Below are 25003 nucleotides of genomic sequence, written 5' to 3'. Positions count from 1 at the left end.
GGCAGTATGCAAAGTATACACAATAGGCACTCAGATACAACAATACAAGCAAACACTGACAAGAGCTTTGGTATCAAAGTATATAATTATTTATTTAAAAACACACGGTTTGAAACACTCCAGCACTCTTGTTGTAAAATATTCTAAACACAGTTACTATTGTAATATGTACACCCCTTTTTTCCTTATCAGATAAGTCACAGTAAAACACCACATATTTTCATAAAGAGGTGAGCGCTTAACTAAATTGCACTCCAATAAGTTTGTGAGAAAGGGAGGGAAAAAGACAGAATATGGAAAGGTACACCACTCTAAGATTCAGGAACACTATTAGCAAGGCAGAAGAACAAAAGTCACTGGTGAGCCAAAGTCCAAAGGCTGGGCCCCCTCTTAGAGAGAGCAGAGCACAAATGCGCCCAAGATCACACAGTTACACTAGGCTTAGAAAGTCTTGCAGAGGGTTCAAAAAGAGTTTAGAGAGGCTTAGGAAAGATTAACAAGGGTGTCCCAGGCTAACCCAGGTTCGAAAGCCGGGGGCTAAATCTACCCCGTACAGTCGGTAGCAAGGGAAGCCAGGCGGGACACGGTACCTTAAGTGGGAAGGATCCTCCAGCAGTGGCAGTTGTTCCTGGTAGTGGGTGCAAGTTGCATCGTCGTCCAGGGGAAGAGAAGATCTCGACTTGGAGGAAAGATGAAGGTCGTTGCACTACCAGGGCAGAAACCAGCCGCAGAGTTTTCCGGTTAAAGGTGGTACCTTTGTTTCGCGGTCGTGGTAAAACGTGGTATCCCGGTTGCCGGGGTGCTTGGCACGGGCAAGGCGGCCACGAGGTATGTCGGGAAAGCGAAAAGACAGTGAAACTGGTTATCCCCACCAGTCAAAGGAAGAAGACTCTCCGGCGGGAGATCTCCTCTGTCATTGGGAAAAGTGGTGAGGCAGCCCAGCAGGGCTCCACCGGTGGTGGTGTCGTGGCAGGTCGGCTCAGCTTCTCCCTGTTTTAAATCAATTCCAATAAATTAACTGTGTTATTGCACTCCAAGTCAAACTGTGACCCCATAGCTAGCTGACTGTCCAAAATTAAAATGTTCTGTTTCAATCTCAGTTTTACAAATAACAAACTTGCTTAAATCCAGGGATTTAGGTCACGGGTTACTCAATGTGAACACCTGCCATTCAAGGATTGTTTTGAAAAAAGTCAAAGATCATCTTAATAATGAGTTGAAGCCAGAAGCTCTGGGATATTTTACATTCAGTAGCAAATTGACTGGAAACCCCCTTTTCTCTGATGTACAAAGACAATGGCCAGACACACCGGTAGGGGTAGAGATGAGCGCGTACCTTAATCAACCATAAATTATAATTAACAAAATATGCCTCTCAAAACTAATTTGATTTTTGATCAAGTAGCCTGGTTATATTATGCCACATGCATACATAATGATGCTAAAACAGACCTGGTATAGTTTTGCCAAGTAATTCCTGGATGACACATATTATCTTTCAGTGCCCAAGTATTAGCACTCGCAGCATTCCACATCATGATCCCGGTCTTACTGTGATGTTGTAAATCCCCTGAAATGGCATTGGTTTCTTTGATAGCATGTTCCTTGCTTTCATAACTCATGATAAGAGTTTATTATTGGGTATTCCTGGTTGATGCTTAGGAAAGTGTGCCTCGGGCATAGTCATAATATGTTTTCACCTTTCCAGGGTCTATATACCACAGCCTATTAGTTCTAGCTCCAACTTAAACTAAACTGTAAACAAGGCTGTGACAAATACTTTAGGCCTGTAGAGCAATAGATTTGTAATCGCAAGATAGGATTTTTTAGAACATGGAAGCACATACTTTGAATCTGACCCTTTCCTTAGTATTCAGTTTAATCTATCTGATCAGAACAGTTTCTAAAGTTGGGAATTCAAGTTTCTAGATCATGTCAACAAATTTTGTTTCTTTCGAACAGGCATGTTTGTTTGCATTAAAATCTGAATTGTTATCAGATTAGCATACGCCCTCTTTTACATGGAAATACAATAATACTTTCTAGTATTAAAAATAAGGAACAGCATTTAATATGCATTCATTTTTAATAATTGGCATGAACATAATAAAATCACCTTTGTAGGATGTTGTGTCATTTTATTCAACTATCGTCTTTATTGTACATTAACATATATTTTCATATTCTGTTCAAAGCCTAAGACATCTCATTATATTTCTTGCATTCAAAAATCTTCATTAGTTTCTCTTCTCTTTTGCCATATGTTCTCAGTTGCTGTAGCATTTTAAAGGCTGCATACTTAACAATCTATACATATTTCCTATAGATTTCCTTCATTACTGGAAGATTTTGTCACTAATATGTCACCAATTCAAGTTTACAAATGGCCCAGCTCTTTTGTTAAGGGGATGAATTGATAATAAATGTAATGCGTATGATATAATGCATTGCTTTGCACTAATTCCGTGCTATACAAATGCTTTGCGTTGCATTTATGATAATTAGCCTTGTTATACAAGATCAAATTAGTTTTGAGAGGCATATTTTGTTAATTATAATTTCTGGTTGATTAAGTTACATGCTCATCTCTACCCATACCGGTGTGTCTGGCCATTGTCTTTTTACATCAGAGAAAAGGGGGTTTCCAGTCAATTTGCTACTGAATGGAACATATCCCAGAGCTTCAGGCTTCAACTCATTATTAAGATGATCTTTGACTTTTTTCAAAACAATCCTTGAATGGCAGGTGTTCACATTGAGTAACCCGTGATCTAAATCCCTGGATCTAAGCAAGTTTGTTATTTGTAAAACTGAGATTGAAACAGAACCTTTTAATTTTGGACAGACAGCTAGCTACGGGGTCACAGTTTGACTTGGAGTTCAATAACACAGTTAATTTATTGGAATTGATTTAAAACAAACTGTGGATGGTTTGAATGATAGCGTGCATTTTACATTGTTTCTCACATGCATGTTAAAAGAAAGTGGACAGTGTCTTCTCACAAGAGAAAAACATGAAGCATTTTTTACATAAAAATCAGACCATCTTGATGTAATGTGTATGGCTAATTAACATGTATATATTTTGTTACTTGTCGGAATTGATCTCATCTGCGCTGGCATTTTGGCATACATGTTTCTTGATTTGCATCTGACATAAGCAGTGCCTGTTTTACGAGTCTGAGTTGTATTCTCTCTTTTTGACAAACAATTCTGTTGGGCAAACAATTCAGTTTGTCCATGAAGCCTTGAGGGATTTTTTACAAAATGTTGCAAGCTGAAATTTATCTTGTTGCACAGCTGCGTGGTGTAGTCTGATCACAGTACGTACTATCAAATCTGATGGTCCAGCTGCGGTACCATGATTTCTTGGTACTTTTAAAAAAACTACTGTTTGTCATTTGTAAATAAAAAACAATCATTCTTTATAAAGCTGAATGTATGTATGTGTGTGTGTGTGTGTTTGTGTATGTTTGTTCGGCTTTACAAATCCAGACTGTTGAACCCACGTCTACCAAATTTTGCGTGGATTCCTCTTTTGTCTGGAGCAAGATTGTAGTCTATGTTTGGATGGAAAAGTCTTATATGCAAAAATAAATGTTGGATGTGTGTCTGTATGTTTGTCAGGCTATACAAATCCACACTGTTGAGCCTACTGCTACCAAATCTTGCATGGATTCATCATTTGTCTGTGGCAAGACTGTAGTCTATGTTTGGATGCAAATAATTCACTCTGTAGACACCCTCATTTACTGATTCGCACCCCGATTCACTACAGTAGGTAGTAGAAGGAGTCAAAATTTGGAAAAGTGTCTGAAGCAAAATGTTTGATGTGTTGGTAATTCCTTTGAAATGTATTTCCTCTGTATACAGTTCAAAAGTGTTTATTAAAGCATTTTTAAAGGGAATTACACATTTTTTAAATTATTTATCTCGCCACTCCAAATATGGGAAATGGCAAGGTTACAGTTTACTTAAGTTCATTCACGAGAAGAGAGCACAATGAATACATGTTTTTTTTAAAAACAATTCTTATTAATTCCAACTTGATAACCATACAGTGTAGTAGCAAGCATGCATTTCAATTCTCATGTACAGTTTCATGTTGTTTTCTCCCCCCCATCTACAACACCCCCTCCCCGAGGCTACCACACGCCTCAGCCTTCCACAACCCCTTCCTCGGGCATCCATCCCTCCTCACCCCCTGAAGGGCTGTCTTCCACCGGGCTTGCCTGGTCAGACCCATACATTGTAGCTACTATCTGCTTCCACGCTATCAACGTGTCCACTTCTTCCTCCCCACCTCTATTTACTGCTTCCTTCCACACCACTGTTTCAAAATTTGCCCATTTCGGGAGATCGTGCCACCAGGCTTCTACATTTGGTCTTCTACTTGCTTTCCAACTCATTGCTATCCTGCGCTTAGCAAGTATGTATGCCAGGTCTTTGAGTTTACTCAGGTGTTTCAGTTTACGTGGCCTGGGGAACCCCCCTAACATGCACGCCCACAGGGAGTTCACATCCAAATGTATCTCCTTCCCCGCCATGAGGTGGCCTCCTCCCTTCACAATCTCCTTATTTCAGGGCATGCCCAGAACATATGTACCATTCCTGCGTTCACTTCCCCACATTTCGGACATGTCTGTGTTCCAGCATTTTTAAACTTGGCTATCTTCTTAGGGGTCATGTATGCTCTGTGGGTGACATATAACTGAATCTGTTCCAATCTCACGTTCCTTGATACTTTCTTGTGGTATCCCTGTACCCTTACCCACAACCCGTCTCCTATTGATTCCCCAGACTCCTCCTCCCAATCTCGTTTCGACTGGATCACCTCCTTCCCCACCTTAGACATCAACAGTTTGTATATTCGGGAGACCTCCTGGCCTCCATCTGATGCATCATGAAATGTTTCTATGGCAGTGTCGGGCTGTCGGGTCAACACTGTCTCTGACCCTGTACCTTTTATCATCTTCACCAGCCTAGCGTATGTGATATATTGTCCTCGGTGTAATACTGTGTCTTCCACCAGTGCATCAAACTATTGCCTTCCCATCTTGCCACACATCCCGAGGGCTGCTATACCGGTCGGTTCCCACTGCCTTCTGATGATCGTCCTCATTTGCCCATCCATCCCATCCAGTGTCACTAGCGGCTTTGTGGGAAGCACAGGAGCAGGTTCTCCATTACGTGGCAGGCTCTTTGCCACACTTTCCAACCCAGATCTAGCAGTCTTGTCCCTTCTCCCCAAGACAACCATATCCATTCATTCAGAAAATAAGGAGTGCACTCGACTCTCAACAGTTTGGACTCTGGTGTAGGATCTTCCGATAACCACCTTGCTACGTATTGAAGTTGGCTAGCCAGATAGTATACCTCAAAATTGGGCAATCTAATGCCCCTTTTTTCATATGGGTCTGTAGCTTCCACAATGCTATTCTATTCCTGGAGGTGTGCCACATGAACCCCCTGCATATGCTCTGAACTTTAGCGAAGAATCGTTTGGATATCATATATGGAATGTTCGCAAAGTAGTGTAATAGCCTGGACAGTACCACCATCTTTAACAGTGCCAACCTCCCCATCATGGTCAAGGGGAGCTTCGCCCAAAATGTTATGCTATTTTAAATTTTAAATAGTGCCTTCTCTGTGTTTTGCTTGTGTTCAATTTCAACATTGTGGTATACATCTATTCCCAGGTATCTGAACGTCTTAGTTTCCCACTTTACCTGTAATACTGGCAGCTTATGTCATGGTATTCCCACATATCTACAGAGGGGGAATATGCTAGATTTTTTGGGGTTAATTGTTATGCCAGACAGCATCGCGTATCGCTCCACAACCTCCAAAATATACTGTAGGTTTTCCTCAGGATACTTCAAGTACAGCAGCATATCATCCGCGTACATCGATATCAAATGTTGCCCTCCTTTCATGCTGATCCCTACTTTTCCATATTGCTGCCTCAAGTATATCGCCGGGGGTTCAAGTGCTAAAATAGGCATCAGGGACCACAGGCATCCCTGTCTAGTACCTCTGCTAAGTTGCCATTGTTCTGATATGGTCGCTCCCGTTCAGACTCGAGCCAATGGTTTGTTGTATAGCAATTGGACCCACTTCAAATATGCGGACCCAATACCATATTCCTTTAAAACAGCCATTAAACAGGGCCATTTGACTGAGTCGAAGGCTTTCACTGCCATCTAATGAGATTATTGCCACCTCTTGGGCACCCCCTCCGTCTGCTCTATAACGTGATGGAGCCTTCCTAAGGTTGTTGGATATGCTCCTGCGCGGGACATACCCCATCTGGTCAGGATGTATGAGTTTATTTATAACAGGTCTCAACCTATTGCCCATCAATGTTGTGAGAATCTTACTGTCCTGGTTGAGCATAGCTAGTGGTCTGTATGATCCGCAGTCTGTGCTCAATTTATTTGGTTTAAGGAGCGGAATGATGATCGCTTCCCTAAGAGACTCTGGCAACATGCCCCTGTCAAACGCCTCGTTTAACATTGCTAGCATCGGGGGGAGCAATGCTGACCTGTATGTTTTGTAAAATTCACTTGGCAGTCCATTCGCCCCTGGGGCTTTATTAGTGGGTAATAGCTTAATTCCTCGTTCTAGTTCTTCTAACGTAATTGGGGCCTCCAAGTTCTCTCTTTCCACTGCCTCAGGTTTGGGGAGATTAATCTCTCTCAATGTTTCCAGCACATCAATGTCCACCTTCTTGGGTATCTTGTATCTGCCCATCCACCCCCCTGCGTTGCTCTGATTGTTTGGGGGTCTCGCTTTTATACAACCAGGCTAGTAATCTGCCCGGCATATCTCCTTCTGGGTGCTCCCTTTCTATGTACTATTTGTATTTTAGGTTGCATAGTCTTTCCCAGTGATCCCTGCAATCTTGTTTTAGTTGGTGTATGGTCTTAGCCTCCTCTGGGGAACTCACACCCTCCCACATTTTGGTCTCTACTTTCCTTTCTGTGTCATGCAATTCCTGTATTATACCACCTTGCAACCCTTTTGACTTTGATATTGCCGCCCGCCTCACCACCACCTTAAATGCCTCCCACAGTGTACCAGCCGAGCCTACAATACTAGTGTTATGTTCAAAGTACTCTCGTATTTCTTTCTCCATGTCTTCTCTAAACACTATGTCTTTTAGTGCCTCAGCCCTGAGTCTCCATGTCGGGATTCACGCCCTTGGAGGCAAGTTCTGCCATGCTACTATCAACGGTGCATGGTCTGAGAGCTTTGTATTCTGCTCTCATCATTTCTTCCGTTATCTCTGATGCAGCGAATATATAATCTAATCGGTTGTGCAAGTTTGTGGGGCAGAATAGTGAGAGTATTCTCTGTTGTGTGGATGGTTCATTCTCATAAATCACTTAATAGGGCCCTCAAGGCCTTAGCTATTGGGGTAGGCCTCTCGACCTTCTCATCTGATCTGTCGAGCTTTAGGTCCAATGTGCATTTGAAGTCTCCTTTTGACAGACACATAGTTCAAATGCTGTCGCTGTACTAGAAAGGTATAGTCTGGGTATGCTGTGACGGTCACTGATCTTCTGCTTATGGTCCCCCCTTTCCGGAAGTGCTCCAGAATCTTCTCTGTATCTTAATGGTTCAATATTTTAGCGATGAGCGGTCAGGGAGGTGCTCCCGGCTGCAGTCTCCTGGTCTGTGTCCTGTGCGCCCTCTCTACAGTGAATCCTTGGGTGAGTGCTCCTCCGCTTATCTCCTGTAACAGCATGTTCTCGACATAGTCGGTCAGGTCCGAGACTTCCTCTCCCTTCGGGAGCCCTAAGATGCGTATGTTATTCCTACGCACCCGCCTTTCTGCTTCTTCCGCCCTGTTCTCCAGGTTGCGTACTCGTTGTTGTATTACAGTGACCTCCTTTGCATTCGCGGTGCAGGTGTCTGTGTTGGCCTTCACATCATTTTACAGCATGCCCATGCGCTCTGCCAGCTTCCTAACATCTTGCGTAAAAGATTGACGTCCACACTGACAGCATCAATTTTTAATTTCAGTGAGGTCCTCAATTCCGCTATAGCTGTGGCAATCTTATATTCCCATGATGTCTTTAGCTCTGCTATGGCATCCAAAGTCTGTTGAGCATTTCGTGTCCGGGTGACTTCCCCTTGGGTGTCTTAATTCTTTGGTTTCACCACTTCCCCAGCTGGAGACAATTTGTAAAAATCCTCCATTGTTGGTTGTTTTCCTTTAGGTTTGCCCCCTTGGTCGCCATTCCTGCTCCTGGGTTTATGTGGTTTTTGCCTCCCGTGTCGGGTCATTCAGTTGTTTCTATCTCCATACACTTGTTATTGAAGTTTGTGGTGCCCGCTCAGCAGTGAAGCTCCTCTGTCCGGGGTTCCACGTTAGCTCTAGTCTGCTCGCCTTGGCCTGTTCAGGCTCCTCTTGACATGGAGCTTGTTACAATCAGTTGCCTCGATCTCTCCTGTGGAGTTCTGTACCTGATGGTGGGGGCACTTTGGGAGCTTTCTCACCAGCTCACCATCTGGCGCCGCGCCCCTGAAGGTATTTGAGTCCTGCGTGCCTGTCCACCCGATCCAGGCCGCCCTCTTACTCAGTCACGCACCCCGCTGTCCGGTGGGGCCCCCTATTGTCAGTATTTCCATCTGTCTGTTGCGTGTGATATGCAGCTTTGTCTCAGCGGGTGCCAGCGGCGCTGCTTCTTGTGCCTGCCAACCTCTTTTCAATGTGCTGTTCCTATGAAAATGAATGTTTGGGCAGTGTCTGTTTACTGTTCTATCTGCTTGCTCAGCAGCTGCTTTGGGTCTATGGTTTGCACTCTGTTTCAGTGGGCCCCCCTCCATCACACAACCTTTATCTCATTACCCGGTGGGTGCCATCTTTGAATTTCACCATGTAACGGGTGTTGGGTAATATAGTATTCGTCTAGTGGTCCGCCTTAGCCATGTGTTGGTTCACCCTTCACATTTTATGGGATCACTACTGCTTCGAAGGTGCGTATCCTTGCGCCCGTCTGTTCCCACAAATTCTTATCCGGCCAGAGTCAGAAAGGTGCACCCCGATCGTCACTATGTATCTGGCTAGATACTTGTATACGTTACTCCACGGCCTTTGGCATCCCTCCTATCGTCTTGCTGGGCACACTTCCCACCCTCTCGTGTGCATATTGTACGGCTGCCCTGCAGTCTGTCTCGCTCACCTTCTTTCTGCTATCCCCTCGCAGCTCGGGGTCTTTGTGTTCTCATCGGGCAAGCACCATCTTTTGGATTCCTCCCTTGTAGACCGCTGAATTCTGCAAACAATGTGTCACTTCCAACAAATGTTATATCCTCGTTTGCCATAGTCACATCGGGCTCCCCTCGTTTCACCCTTTTGGATATAGCAGCCAGGGTGTACTGCATGCACCGCCAGTGCTGTGTGTAGGTAACAATGCCTGTTTCTATTTCCGCACTCGGTTCACCCTCTTATGTATACCTCCAGTGTTTGCGAGTCTGAGATGTTTCGTGGCCGCAGTAATCAGCTGGCCGTGCCTCCTGTAATTGCCTACCAGTCTGCTGCAGAGCCTGCCCCGGGTGCCACAATGTATCTCCACCAGGTCATGTATCTCGCTACTTTGTCCTTTCTAAACACACAGCACAGCATTTCGGTATATTCTTTTTGTCACTTTATCCATGTCCTGGGTGCCCGTTCTGTTTGCGTTGCGAGTCGGGGCCTCATATCACTCTGGCTGCTCTTCTGCGTTCAGCCTTTGTTCCTCCATCAAGCAGGCGCCATTTTGGTTATTCATCTATGCTATCCAGCAAACCTCTTAGCAGCTGCATTTCCACATTGAGGCTCTAATCACCTCATGAGTTGTGATGCTGCATGCACCTTCTGTTCATTTCACAGCAGCTCCAGATTTTCTTGTTTCTGCATGCATTAGATGCCTATTTTCCAACGGATTAATGACGGATCTCGGGAGCCCTTGGAATACACGACTTAGCTCATGGCCATATAGCGACGCCCCCCCAATCAATCTTTCTTGGACATTTTCTCAAATGTGCTGGAGCCATTGAGTGACTGAAACATGCCGCACAAAAAACAAATATCGCTTGGAAAAGGTCCATCTGATGCAAAGCTAAAATCAATATCAAGAGCTTCTGAAACACAACAACAAACACCAGCACGACTTGTCAACCAGAGGACAAGAGCAACTTTCTTCAGGGCAAATGAGATGCCAGAGCAAACTGAAGCAAGACTTATCGACAAGAGAACAAGAGCAACATCCTCCAGGGCACATAAAACACCACTCGATCAGGACACGGGCAACACCGGGTACCCCAGCTAGTGAAACCATAAACACCATACACATATCTCATGACCTAACCCTTTCGTGTGCATGTGCATTGAATGATATGAGTGGGGCAGCTAGGCCACAGTATTTCATTACTAAAATCAAGGAATTGTTATCATCTTGAGCACATAGGCATATTTTGGAGGGCCAGAAATCATTGCATTGAGGGCAGCTATAGCCTGCATCTTGCTCCTAACACATAATTGTAGTGGTACATTTTGAAACATCTCTCTAAACATCAATTGTCTGTCTCTGGTTCCAAAAATGAATTGCTCTCATTTAAGTTTAGCTCTCACAATTGTGGCTTTTACAGAAATGGGATAGAGTGTTGCTGACCATTCTAGCGTGTTGCGTATTTTCAAAACAAAAATAGTGTTTTTGTGCAGAAATTGTCTTGGCTTGGTACATTTTTGCATTTCCAAAAAGACTCTCTGGTTAGCAGTGCTATGTCAGTTTGCATTTTGTGATGATAAACTGTTTACTTCTTTACAGAGTACTGCTTCTGGAAAACCCAAATTGTCCTCCGAAAGAGATGCCACATTTTTCTGGGCTCGGATAAAGCAGAACCAACCCACAATTAAGCAGAATTCAATCCCTTTTATTGAAAATGAGCCTCCACAATTGGTAAGTGAAGCTTCGCAATTACATTTGTTTTCATTTTGTATTCAGTTTACTTACAAACAAGTTACAATTTAAACAACAATCATAATGTCTACATTGTGTGAACACACTGCTGTAGGATTTGTACCATTTGCATGATCACAGTGTAGCAAAAGACAACAGGATATTGGAAATGGAAACAGAAAAGAGCCTCTAAAATCATTATTTTCCGAGGATACTTATTGAGCCAATTATATAATGTTAACGAGACCCACTTATCCTCATTCAGGTAACCTAATACAACTGACCCCACTTTCACAACTGGCAAGAAAGTCTATTCTTCCATCAACAAGTGCTGACTAGCCAAGAGAGATGGGACGAAAAGTGCTTCAAACGTTTTACACAAAGTAATATATGTAAGGTTTTGAAACTTTAGAAAACATCGTTCCATGTCTCATACAGGCAGACTGCTGATTTCACACACAGACAAAACATATGTGCTTTGAAATGGATATATTTATGAACTTTGTACTCCCCTCAAGACAAACACACCATTTGTACCTTATATGCGGAAAATACACTAAGTATTGCAACCTCGGTTATCTAATTCATGGCAAAATGAAAAATTCCTTACAATACGTTTTTTAAAACATATTTTATCAGGATAGAGCCTTTTTCTTGACAGAAATGCATGTAAAAGACCGTTAGTCTGGGCCCTTACAGTAAAAGCTTTTCAGTGTTTTACAGTCTCAAAACAACCTTAATTTTTCTCACCCAAGTAACACGTGCAGTCACTAATTACATCATCTACATATTGGTTACTTCAGAAAGAGTAGTATTATATTTCACATGCAGAAGGTCTTGTATTGTTGTGCTGCACAGCTAACCTTTACATTGCTTTTGGTGCCTTAGTAGCCAAATCAATATGAACTGTTTGTATTGACACAGCATTCACTTATTCCACCAGCATCACTCTTTCCCTCGAGTACTTAGAGGTATCTTGTCTTGATTGGCACTTGTCATAAGCGCCTACTCTTGAGTCTATGTTTCATTCTCTCTTTTTGCCAAACAATTCCGTTTGGCAAACAATTCAGTTAATCCTTGAAGTGTTAAGGGATTTGCTACAAAATGTTGCAAGCTGAAATTAATCTTGTTCTGCAGCTGAGTGTGTAGTCTGATCACAGTAGGTACTATCAAATCCGATGGTCCAGCTGTTGTACCATAATTTCTTGATACTTTTAAAGAACTTCTGTTTGTCACTTGGCACTCAAAAACAATGAAACCATAAAAACCATTAACATGCCTCATGACCTAAACCTTTTCTGTACATGCACATTGTAGGATATGAGTGGGGCAGCTAGGCCACAGTATTTAATCACCAAAATCAAGGACTTTCTTTATCATCTTGAAGACAAAAGGCATCTTTTAAATGGCCAGAGACCATTACATTGAGGGCAGCTATTGCCTGCATCTTGCTCTTAACACATATTCGTAGTGTTACATTTTGAAACATCTCCTCTCTAAAAATCAATTTCCTGTCTCCAGTTCCAAAAATAAATTGCTCTCATTTAAGTTTAGCTCTCACAATTGTGGCTTTTACAGAAATGGGGTGGAGTGTTGCTGACCATTCGTGAATGTTGCGTACTTTCAAAACAAAAGTAGTGTTGTTGGTGCAGAAATTGTCTTGGCTTGGTAACTTTTTGCATTTCCAAAAAGATTCTTTGGTTAGCAGTGCTATGTCAGTTTGCATGTTGTGTCGATAAAGTTTACTTCTTTACAGAGTACTACTTCTGGAAGACCCGAATTGCCCTCCAAAAGAGATGACACATTTTTCTGGGATCTGATCAAGCAACACCTACCCACAATTAAGCAGAATTTAATCCCTTTAATTGAAAATGAGCCTCCACAGTTGGTAAGTGAAGCTTTGAAATTCAATTCTTTTCATTTGGTATTCATATTTCTTACAAACAAGTTGCAATTTAAACAACATTCATAATGTCTACATTTTGTGAACACACTGCTGTGTGATTTGTACCATTTGCATGATCACAGTGTAGCAAAAGACAACAGGGTATTGGAAAATGAAATAGAAAAGTGCCTCTAAAATCATTATTTTCCGAGGATACTTATTGAGCAAATTATATAATGTTAATGAGACCCACTTATCCTCATTCAGGTAACCTAATGCAACTGACCCCACTATTCACAACTGGCAAGAAAGTCTATCCTTCCATCAACAAGTGCTGACCAGCCAGGAGAGAGGGGACGAAAAAAGCTACGAATGTTATACACAAAAGGATATATGTAGAGTTTTGAAACTTTAAAATAAATCGTTCCATGTCATATGGTATCCAGTTAATATTTCGAAAACATGTTTTCAAAATGCCATTTTCCCGAAACAAAATGAGGAAAAAAATGTTTTGAATGGTTTTTTTATTTTATATATTTTTTTGGTTTCGTTAGTAAAAAAAAAAGTGAAAAAACAGGGGATTGGGGGAAACCCCCATTTCAAAAATAAAATTAAAAAAAATGTTTTCGCCACATTTGGTGTCGAGAAAATGGCATTCCAAAATATGGGTTTAGAAAATATCACTATAAACCATGTCACATACAGGCAGACTGCTGATTTCACACACAGGCAAAACATATGTGGTTTGAAATGGATATATTTATTAACTTTGTACTCCCCTTAAGACAAACAGACCATTTGTAACTTATATGTGGAAAAAACACTAACTATTGCAACCTCGGGGCGTGGCTTGAGCAGCCATGGAGTAGGACGTGCTTCCCGTGTAGCTCCGGAGGATCCGACAGATGATCCGTGAAAACTACTTTTGAAAGTGCGCCATTGGTTCCAGAATTGATCACACACGCACGGGAATGTATGCTCTGCTCATTGTATAAAGATCGAGAGAATCGTAAGTGGGATTCAGGAGGAATTGCTCGACGAATGACGGCGGCTGTTCGGTCCATTGTCACACAAGATGGGCAACGACAAAGGGAACGAAACTAGGGCACCCAAAGAGGACGAATAGAGGCAGCGACCACGGGGAAAGAACGACGATGGCGAAGTGAAGACAGAGCGAAACCCCTGGGGCGGTGGGCCTTGGGCGCGAAGGTTTGGGGGCTGGCCCGGACGGCAGGAGCCCGAGGGCAGCAGAGGTGTGAAAAGGCAGGCCGCACCACGACAGGCACGAGAAGCGCTCGCTCGGCATTGATGAGCAACTAGCAGCGGTGAGAGGAGGTGGATGTCGCGACTGCCTGAAGATCACCACAACAGCCGATAAGAGCGGAAAAGACGGTTGGGGAGACACGCGGATGCTGAATTGTAATAGGGAGGCCCAACGAAGGCCGGAAAATGGCAGCGTGAGGGGCCGTGGGCAAGAATAAAAACAAACAATCCACAATGGATATTTCTGCGAAAACACAACAGTCTCCTGCGGCCATCACACCCAAAGGCCCGATGGCACAAGCTGAGGGCATCACAGTGGCTGATAATCATCAGATTTTAGAAGCAATTACAGAGCTGAAAGAATCTTGAGGGGTTACGATGTTGGACCTGCGCACTTCCCTAGAGGCTAAAATTGAAGCAGTGGGCATCGAAGTCTCCCTGCTGAGACAAGATGTCAGGGGACTGGCGGAACGCACAAGCAGCCTGGAAGGTGCAGTGAAAACTAACACGGACACCAGCACCAACAATGCAAAGGAGATCCATGTCCTTAAGCAACAGGTGGCTAACTTGGAGTCTCGAGCAGAAGAAGCAGAAGGGAGAGCGAGGAGAAACAAAATCCGCGTGGTGGGTTTGCCGGAGGGTGAGGAGGGCCAGGACCTGACTGATTACATTGAGAACTTACTCCTACAAGGAATTGGGGCCGGAACACTCTCGCAGGGATTTGTAGTGGAACACGCACACAGAGCCCTCATGAGGAAGCCGAGACCAGGGACCCCTCCATGAGCGATAATCGCCATAATACTGAACTACAAAGACCATGAGAAAATACTGGAGTACTTTCGAAAAGGTGGAACAATCGAGAGGGCCTCAAGCACTATCACGGCATACCCGGATTATACTATGCTGGTCCAAAGGCAGCGGTACAGCTATGTAACCATCAAAAGGAGGCTGCGGGCGGGCGGCTGGGATAAAATATATGTTGCTGTACCCTGCGAAATTGAAGGTGGTGCATAAGAGCAAAATGCATTTTTTTGACTCTCCAGAAGAAGCAACAACATGGCTGGATCTGCAGGGCTGCCCGGAACAAGACGCGGAAGGGACCCAAGATGGACGCGATAAGTGACCAAGATACGGTATGCATACTGTTAGGGCGCCTAGGCGAAGGCTAAGAACAATGGGCCTGGCTGTAGGAGGCTGATATTCGATAGAATACCGCTGATTGTGAGAGACTTGATGGACTGGAATATAGTGGCAGATACATATATTTAAATTGTATGGCAATGTGTAGTTATCCGATGTGCTATGGGAGCGGCAGGGCGAACGCACCCTACCCCCCGAATTATAGTTGTAGTTGTAGTAGGTTGGCCACTAGGGCGGCCTCACCCTGCGGAGCTTCGAGTACAGGCGAGAGCCGGAAAGAGCTAGATGCGGGGAGCCTGAGATCCAGGGATGGAGCTGGGCAACAGTTGGGGGGGGTGATGTTGGGGAAGGGATGGGAGGTGGGGGGGAAAGGGAGCAGGAAGTTTGGTGTGTTTTTGGTTAAAGGGGATTTAGAATGGGATGCAAGCCTATACAGATTGGATTGGAACTCATAGTTAAACTGCACCTGGAGGGGAGGGAATGGGATTATATCAGGCCATGGGGGACCTTAAAATACTCACATGGAATGTGCGGGGGCTTAATAGCTATTTAAAAAGAAACAAGGTTATGCTGTATCTGCGTAGGCAGAAAATAGATATCGCATTGCTGCAGGAGACCCACCTTACACGTGAGAGGATGGACATGATTGCGGGAAAGTGGAAGGGGGTGTTGGTGGGCTCATCGTATTCGGCCTACGCAAGAGGAGTACTTATATGGGTGGCGCCACATGTCCCGTTTCAGCGATTGCAAGTGGTGGCTGAGACAGATGGGAGGATGGTTATGCTGAGGGGACTGGTAGAGAACAGGGAGATAAGTATTGTTCACACGTACCCCCCGAACCAGAACACAGCGGCGTACATTAGGACATTGAGTGCAAACCTGAGCGTATGTGTAGGAAGTGCGGTGATCTGGGGTGGGGACTTCAACTGCGTATTGAACCTAAGGGTGGATAGATCGGATGGGAAATTGGATAGACCGGCCCCTGCAGCCAGTGCGCTACAGACACTGCTTGATGACTTTGGGTTGGAATATGCATGGAGAGTGTGGCACCCCCGGGAAAGGCAATATTCACATTATTCTGCCCCACAGCAGTTATCAACGAGGCTGGACTATGTCTTCGCATCACCTGAAATGATAGCGGAGATTGCACACATAGAGTATAGGGCCTTGGTCCTCTCGGACCACTCGCCCCTGATTCTTGCGTGGCAATACTGCCCCCCGAGGGTGAGGATCCCGACATGGTGATTACGAGCGGAGGCGTTGCGAGACCCCTTCTTTAGAGAGGATTTGAGGGAGGAGATCGTAAACTATTTTTAAACAAATACTGGGAGTGTGTACTCGGCGGGAACACTATGGGAGGCCTTTAAAGTTGTCATGAGGGGTGCGGCCATAGCGAAATCCAAGGGCCTACAGGGTGGGGTTTCGGCTGAACTGCGGGAGACGGAAGTAAAATTGGAAGAGGCCTTAAAAGCCGGAGACGATACAGCGGAGAAGCTAGGATTGATACTTAGGCTACAGCAAAAATGTGCGTAATACTGGGAGAGGTTGTGTAACCTTAATTATAAAAAATACATAGAGAGACAGCATGCGGGAGGTGATAAACCGGGGAGACTTTTGGCGTGGTTATATAAGAGCGAGACCCCCAGAGCCACAATTAGAACTATAGAAAGAGAAGACGGTAACGTAGAGGACACCCAGGAGGGAGTTAACCAAGCGTTTGTGAATTATTATAAAGTGTTATACGGAGAGGATGGGGAAAGTAGCCGTGCAATGATAGAAGAAATGCTTGAGGATATGGGGCTGCCCAAGATAAGCGAGGAAGAAAGAGAGGAATTGGACACCCCGATTACCCTGGAAGAACTGGGGGAGGTGGTGAGGCAGCTGCCTACTAGTAAGACCCCGGGGACAGATGGGCTCCCAAGCGAATTTTACAAGGTATATATAGAAGAGGTCCTTCCCCCGTTGCTAGAAATGATAAACGAAGCGTTTGAGATGGGACGCTTACTGGAGTCAGTAGAGAAGCTGTCATAGTACCTCTCCCTAAACCTAATAAACATGGGCGTAACTGTGGTTCCTTTAGACCTGTGTCGATGCTGAACCAAGACGGCAAGATATTAACTGCTGTTTTAGTGAAGAGACTGAAGAGGGTCATTAGCAAATTAATACATCCGGATCAAACGGGCTATGTCCCCCATAGGAACATTACCAATAATCATAGGCAACTCCAAAGAATCATTGAGTTTGGCAGAGAAAGTGATGAGGAAATGGCAATCATGTCCTTGGATGCGATCAAGGCCTTCGACTCCGTCAAGTGGCCATGGCTGCTGGTGGCCCTGAAACACTACGGGTTAGGGCCTGGCTATGTAAGGTGGGCGAAGATTTTGTATAGCGAACCGCTGGCTAGAGTTAAGGTGGCAGCTTAGCAGGGGTACTAGACAAGGATGCCCGTGATCTCCTATGCTCTACATACTGGCCCTAGAACCTCTCGCGATTTATCTGAGGCAGCAATATGACACCATAGGCATCGAGGTGAAAGGGGAGCGGCATTTGATCTCCCTATATGCAGATGACATGCTGCTGTACATGTGGTTCCCGGAGGTAAACCTCCAGTACATTTTGGAAGTGCTCGGGAGATACACTGTGCTGTCCGGCATAGGGGTGAACCACCAGAAGTCTAGCCTGTTCCCGTTGGGGGGGTACATAGGGATTCCAGCAGAGAGGTTACCGGTATTGCAGGTACCGTGGGCGGTTGGTACTTTTCGGTACCTGGGGATAGACATATATCACACCGTGGAGGAGGAGCATAGGTGTAATACAGAAGTAGCTATAAAAAAATTGAGAAGTGCATGCAGTTTTGGGCAAAGCTGCCTTTAGCGATGATGGGGCGGGGAGCGATGCTAAAAATGGTGGTCCTTCCGAGGCTCCTACAATACTTCGGGAATATACCGTACCTGATTCCTAAGGGGTTGTTCACCAAACTGAATAGCATGCGTAGGTACTTTTTGTGCCATGGCACGCGAAACAGAGTGGCGTTATGGAAGCTTCAGAACTTCCATGACAAAGGGGGAATAAAGCTGCCTAACTATGAGGCGTACTATGTGGCAAGCCAGTTGCAGTATGTTGCCAAATGGCTCTCTGATGAAGAGACCTCTGAACCTAGGCTGTTTGGGCGTGATTGTGCACCTTTTTATTTGAAAGAGGTGATGTGGGCACCCAAGGCGGAAATGATGGGGCGCCCTAGAATGATGCTACTGGGGTGGAAGGTGTGGCGCAGGGCATGTCAACTGATGGGGGACCCGTCCCCATGCTCACTGCAGATACCATTGGTTGTATTGACGGGGGCAGACGATCAGCTGCGAATGATACTCCGGACCCACTGGGAACCGGGTGGGGTGGCAACGATGGGTGATATATGGCAGGGGGCTCAAGTGTTACTTTTGAAGGGCTGCGGGAAAAAGCTGGGTTGCACGAAGGCCAGTACATTACGTATCACACAGTGGTACAGAGGAGCAAGAGAACATGGCCTGAAACTGTGTTGGAGGAAGAATTAGACGCCACCATAGACGTGATATATGACATAGCTGAGGGGGGTCACGAGATTTCCAGACTGTATGAGATGTTGATGTCTAAAGTGGGGAAGGAGGTCACGCCGTATGAGACTAAACTGGGAAATGGAGGTCGGGCCCCAATGGGAGATGGGATGTGGGAACGGGTGCAAAGGTATCATAAGAAGGTGTCCAGAAATGCGAGGCTGAAACAAATACAGCTGTACATAACACACAGGGCTTATATGACGCCTTGGAGGATATCAAGGTTTGAAAATGCAGGACGGCAAGCATGCCCCAAGTGTGACGAAGAGAACGCGGGCATGGTGCATATGCTCTGGTCATGCCCGATCATAGAGAGGTTCTGGAGGAGAGTGAAAGAGAAACTAGAAGAAAGAGGGGTCAAGATAGTAGTGGATTAGGTGTGGGCCTGTCTGCTGGGGGGGTTCCCCAGACCACAGAAGCTCAGGCATGTAAGCAAGCTGAGGGACCTGGATTATGTGCTTGCAAAAAGAAGGATTGCCATGGGATGGAAGTCATGCCATGCGCCGAAGATAGAGGTGTGGTGGAAAGACTTGCAAAAATGGGCAGAAGCCGAAACCATGGCATGGCAAGAAGCATGTAGTAATGGGGGGGGAGTAGAATGAGTCCCCGATGGCCTGGAAATCACTGATAGCCGAACTGTTTGGGTCATTAGCTGACCCGGCTGAGCCTGTGGAGGAGGAGACCGAACAACATGATGCGGAAACTGAAGGTTTAACGCAATAGACTTGCAAGGGGGGTGGGTTAGAGGGAGTAGTGGTTAGGAATTAAGGAAAGTGTAATGCATCTGTTGGAACATGCACTATTTGTTTGTTTTTTATTGTTTGTTTGTAAAATGTAATAAAAACTTTAAAAAAAAAATAAGTATTGCAACCTCGGTTGTCCAATTAATGGCAAAATGAAAGATTCATTACAATACGTTTTTAAAACATATTTTTACAGGATACAGCCTTTTTCTTGACAGAAATGCTTGTAAAAGACCTTTAGTCTGGGCCCTAACAGGAATAGCTTTTCAGTGTCTTGCAGTCTCAAAACATCCTTAATTGTTGTCACCTAAGTAACACGTGCAGTCACTAATTACATGATCTACCTATTAATTACTTCAAATTGAGTAGTATTATATTTTAATTCCAGACGGTCTTGTATTGTCCTGCTGCACTGCTAACATTTACATTTCTTTTGGTGCCTTAGTAGCCAAATCAATATGAACTGTTAGTATTGACACAGCGTTCAGTTATCCCACCACCATCACTCTTTCCCTCGAGTACTTAGGAGTTTCCTGTCTTGTTTGGCACTTGTCATAAGCACCTAATCTTATATGAGTCTATGTTTTATTCTCTCTTTTTGCCAAACAATTCCGTTTGGCAAATAATTCAGTTCTTCCTTGAAGTCTTAAGGGATTTGCTACAAAATGTTGCAAGCTGAAATGAATCTTGTTACACAGCTGCGTGGTGTAGTCTGATGACAGTAGGTACTATCAAATCTGATGGTCCATCTGCGTTACCATGATTTCTTGGTACTTTTAAAGAACTCATGTTTGTCATTTGGAACTCAAAAACAATGAAACCATAAACATGCCTCACGGCTTACCCCTTTTCTGTGCATTGCATGATATGAGTGGGGCAGCTAGGCCACAGTATTTAATTACCAAAATCAAGAACGTTTTTTATCATCTTGAGCACGAAAGGCATCTTTTGAATGGCCAGAGACCATTGCATTGAGGGCAGATATTGCCTGCTTCTTGCTCCTTATACATATTCGTAGTGTTACATTTTGAAACATCTCCTCTCTAAAAATCAATTTCCTATCTCCAGTTCCAAAAATAAATTGCTCTCATTTAAGTTTAGCTCTCACAATTGTGGCTTTTACTGAAATGGGGTGGAGTGCTGCTGACCATTCTAGTATGCTGCGTACTTTCAAAAACAAAGTAGTGCTTTTGTTTCAGAAATTGTCTTGGCTTGGTAACTGTTTTCATTTCCAAAAAGACTCTTTGGTTAGCAGTGCTATGTCAGTTTGCATGCTGTGATGATTAACTGTTTACTTCTTTACAGAGTACTGCTTCTGGAAGACCCGAATTGTCCTCCAAAAGAGATGCCAAATTTTTCTGGGATCTGATCAAGCAAAACCTACCCACAATTAAGCAGAATTCAATCCCTTTCATTGAAAATGAGCCTCCACAGTTGGTAAGTGAAGCTTCGGAATTCCATTTATTCATTTAGTATTCAGATTTCTTGCAAACAAGTTACAATTTAAACAACATTCATAATGTCTACATTTTGTGAACACACTGCTGTATGATTTGTACCATTTGCATGATCACAGTGTAGCAAAAAACAACAGGATATTGGAAATGGAAACAGAAAAGGGCCTCTAAAATCATTATTTTCCGAGGATACTTTATTGAGCCAAATATGCAATGTTAACGAGACCCACTTATCCTCATTCAGGTAACCTAATGCAACTGAGCCCACTATCCACAACTGGCAAGAAAGTCTATTCTTCCATCAACAAGTGCTGACCAGCCAGGAGAGAGGGGACGAAAAGAGTTTTGAATGTTTAGAAAAAATCGTTCCATGTCTCATACAGGCAGACAGCTGATTTCACACAAAAGCAAAACATATGCGGTTTTGAATGGATATATTTATTAACTTTGTACTCCCCTCAAGACAAACACACCATTCATACCTTATATGTGGAAAAAACACTAAGTATTGCGACCTCGGTTATGCAATTAATGTCAAAATGAAAGCTTCTTTGCAATACGTTTTTAAAACACATTTTAACAGTATACAGCCTTTTTCTTGACAGAAATGCTTCTAAAAGACATTTAGTCTGGGCCAGTCTCAAAACAACCTTAATTTTTCTCACCCAAGTAACACGTGCAGTCACTAATAACATCATCTACATGTGGTTACTTCAGAAAGAGTAGTATTATATTTCACATGCAGAAGGTCTTGTATTGTCCTGCTGCACAGCTAACCCTTACATTGCTTTTGGTGCCTTAGTTTCCAAATCAATATGAACTGTTAGTATTGACACAGCGTTCACTTATTCCACCACCATCACTCTTTCCCTCGAGTACTTAGGGGTATCTTGTCTTGATTGGCATTTGTCATAAGCGCCTACTCTTATATGAGTCTGTGTTTCATTCTCTCTTTTTGCCAAATAATTCCGTTTGGCAAACAATTCAGTTTGTCCTTGAAGTGTTAAGGGATTTGCTACAAAATGTTGCAAGCTGAAATTAATCTTGTTCTGCAGCTGCGTGTGTAGTCTGATCACAGTAGGTACTATCAAATCAGATGGTCCAGCTGTTGTCCCATAATTTCTTGATAATTTTAAAGAACTTCTGTTTGTCACTTGGAACTCAAAAACAATGAAACCATAAACACCATTAACATGCCTCATGAGCTAACCCTTTTCTGTGCATGCACATTGTAGGATATGAGTGGGGCCGCTAGGCCACAGTATTTAATCACCAAAATCAAGGACTTTCTTTATCATCTTGAAGACTAAAGGCATCTTTTGAATGGCCAGAGACCATTGAATTGAGGGCAGCTATTGCCTGCATCTTGCTCTGAACACATATTCGTAGTGTTACATTTTGAAACATCTCCTCTATACAAATCAATTTCCTGTCTCCAGTTCCAAAAATAAATTGCTCTCATTTAAGTTTAGCTCTCACAATTGTGGCTTTTACAGAAATGGGGTGGAGTGTTGCTGACCAATCTAGCATGTTGCGTACTTTCAAAACAAAAGTAGTGTTTTGGTGCAGAAATTGTCTTGGCTTGGTAACTTTTTGTATTTCCAAAAAGATTCTTTGGTTAGCAGTGCTATGTCAGTTTGCATGTTGTGTCGATAAAGTTTACTTCTTTACAGAGTACTGCTTCTGGAAGACCCGAATTGTCCTCCAAAAGAGATGACACATTTTTCTGGGATCTGATCAAGCAACACCTACCCACAATTAAGCAGAATTCAATCCCTTTCATTGAAAATGAGCCTCCACAGTTGGTATGTGAAGCTTTGGCATTCAATTCTTTTCATTTGGTACTCAGATTTCTTGCAAACAAGTTACAATTTAAACAACATTCATAATGTCTACATTTTTTTAACACACTACTGTCTGATTTGTAACATTTGCATGATCACAGTGTAGCAAAAGACAACAGGATATTGGAAATTTAAATAGAAAAGTACCTCTAAAAGCATTATTTTCCGAGGATACTTATTGAGCAAATTATATAATGTTAACGAGACCCACTTATCCTCATTCAGGTAACCTAATGCAACTGACCCCACTATTCACAACTGGCAAGAAAGTCTATTCTTCCATTAACAAGTGCTGACCAGCCAGGAGAGAGGGGACGAAAAGATCTAAGAATGTTATACACAAAAGAATATATGTAGATTTTTGAAACTTTAGAATAAATCGTTCCATGTCACATGGTACAAAATGACATTTTTCCAAAAACAAAATGGCGATTTTTTTTTTTTAAATTTTTTTTTATTTTATATATTTTTTTTGGTTTCATTAGTAAAAAAAAGTGAAAAAACGGGGGGCTGAGGGGAACCCCCCATTTCAAAAATAAAATTTAAAAAAAACATTAAAAAAAAGTCTTTTTCAGCACATTTGGTGTCGAGAAAATGGCATTCGAAAATATGGGTTTCGAAAATATCACTATAAACCATGTCACATACAGGCAGACTGCTGATTTCACAAACAAGCAAAACATATGTGGTTTGAAATGTATATATTTATTAACTTTGTACTCCCCTCAAGACAAACAGACCATTCGTACCACATATGTGGAAAAAACACTAAGTATTGCAACCTCGATTATCCAATTAATAGCAAAATGAAAGCTTCATTACAATGCATTTTTAAAACATATTTTTACAGGATACAGCCTTTTTCTTGACAGAAATGCGCTTAAAAGACCTTTAGTCTGTGCCCTAAAAGGAATAGCTTTTCAGTGTCTTACAGTCTCAAAACAACCTTAATTGTTGTCACCTAAGTAACACGTACAGTCACTAATTACATCATCTACCTATTGGTTACTTCAAATTGAGTAGTATTTTATTTCAAATCTAGAAGGACTTGTATTGTCCTGCTGCACGACTAACATTTACATTTCTTTTGGTGCCTTAGTAGCCAAATCAATATGAACTGTTAGTATTGTATTGACACAGCGTTCAGTTATCCCACCACCATCACTCTTTCCCTCGAGTACTTAGGAGTATCTTTTCTTGTTTGGCATTTGTCATAAGCACCTCCTCTTATATGAGTCTAAGTTTTATTCTCTCTTTTTGGAAAACAATTCCGTTTGGCAAATAATAATGTTCTTCCTTGAAGTCTTAAGGGATTTGCTACAAAATTTGCAAGCTGAAATGAATCTTGTTACACAGCGGCGTGGTGTAGTCTGATCACAGTAGGTACTATCAAATCTGATGGTCCATCTGCGGTACCTTGATTTCTTGGTACTTTTAAAGAACTTCTGTTTGTCATTTTGAACTCGAAAACAATGAAACCATAAACACCATAAACATGCCTCACGGCGTACCCCTTTTCTGTGCATGCACATTGCATGATATGAGTGGGGCAGATAGGCCACAGTATTTAATTACCAAAATCAAGAACGTTTTTTATCATCTTGAACACGAAAGGCATCTTTTGAATGGCCGGAGACCATTGCATTGAGGGCAGCTATTTCCTGCATCTTGCTCCTAACAAATATTCGTAGTGTTACATTTTGAAACATCTCCTGTCTAAAAATCAATTTCCTGTCTCCAGTTCCAAAAATAAATTGCTCTCATTTAAGTTTAGCTCTCACAATTGTGGCTTTTACAGAAATGGGGTGGAGTGTTGCTGACCATTCTAGCATGTTGCGTACTTTCAAAACAAAAGTAGTGTTGTTGTTGCAGAAATTGTCTTGGCTTGTTAACTTTTTGTATTTCCAAAAAGATTCTTTGGTTAGCCGTGCTATGTCAGTTTGTATGTTGTGTCGATAAAGTTTACTTCTTTACAGAGTACTGCTTCTGGAAGACCCGAATTGTCCTCCAAAAGAGATGACACATTTTTCTGGGATCTGATCAAGCAACACCTACCCACAATTAAGCAGAATTCAATCCCTTTCGTTGAAAATGAGCCTCCACAGTTGGTATGTGGAGCTTTGGCATTCAAT

At 43.1% G+C, this 25003-nt stretch overlaps 1 protein-coding gene across 1 annotated transcript in view; it reads left to right on the top strand.

Annotated features, from left to right (window-relative positions):
* The window catches only part of LOC138467255 (uncharacterized), a 1232016-nt gene that overhangs the window by 425630 nt on the left and 781383 nt on the right, over positions 1-25003 (top strand). The window contains exons 14-18 of the mRNA XM_069607273.1: positions 10818-10949; positions 12706-12837; positions 20876-21007; positions 22701-22832; positions 24848-24979. Of these exons, the coding sequence (XP_069463374.1) occupies positions 10818-10949; positions 12706-12837; positions 20876-21007; positions 22701-22832; positions 24848-24979 (660 nt within the window). The remainder of the gene's footprint in view (positions 1-10817; positions 10950-12705; positions 12838-20875; positions 21008-22700; positions 22833-24847; positions 24980-25003) is intronic.

Source organism: Ambystoma mexicanum, chromosome 4q (assembly GCF_040938575.1).
Source record: "Ambystoma mexicanum isolate Mex_15411 chromosome 4q, UKY_AmexF1_1, whole genome shotgun sequence".
NCBI lineage: Eukaryota > Metazoa > Chordata > Amphibia > Caudata > Ambystomatidae > Ambystoma > Ambystoma mexicanum.
The sequence above is the reverse complement of the archived record's forward strand: the minus strand, read 5'-3'. Positions and strand labels throughout refer to the sequence as shown.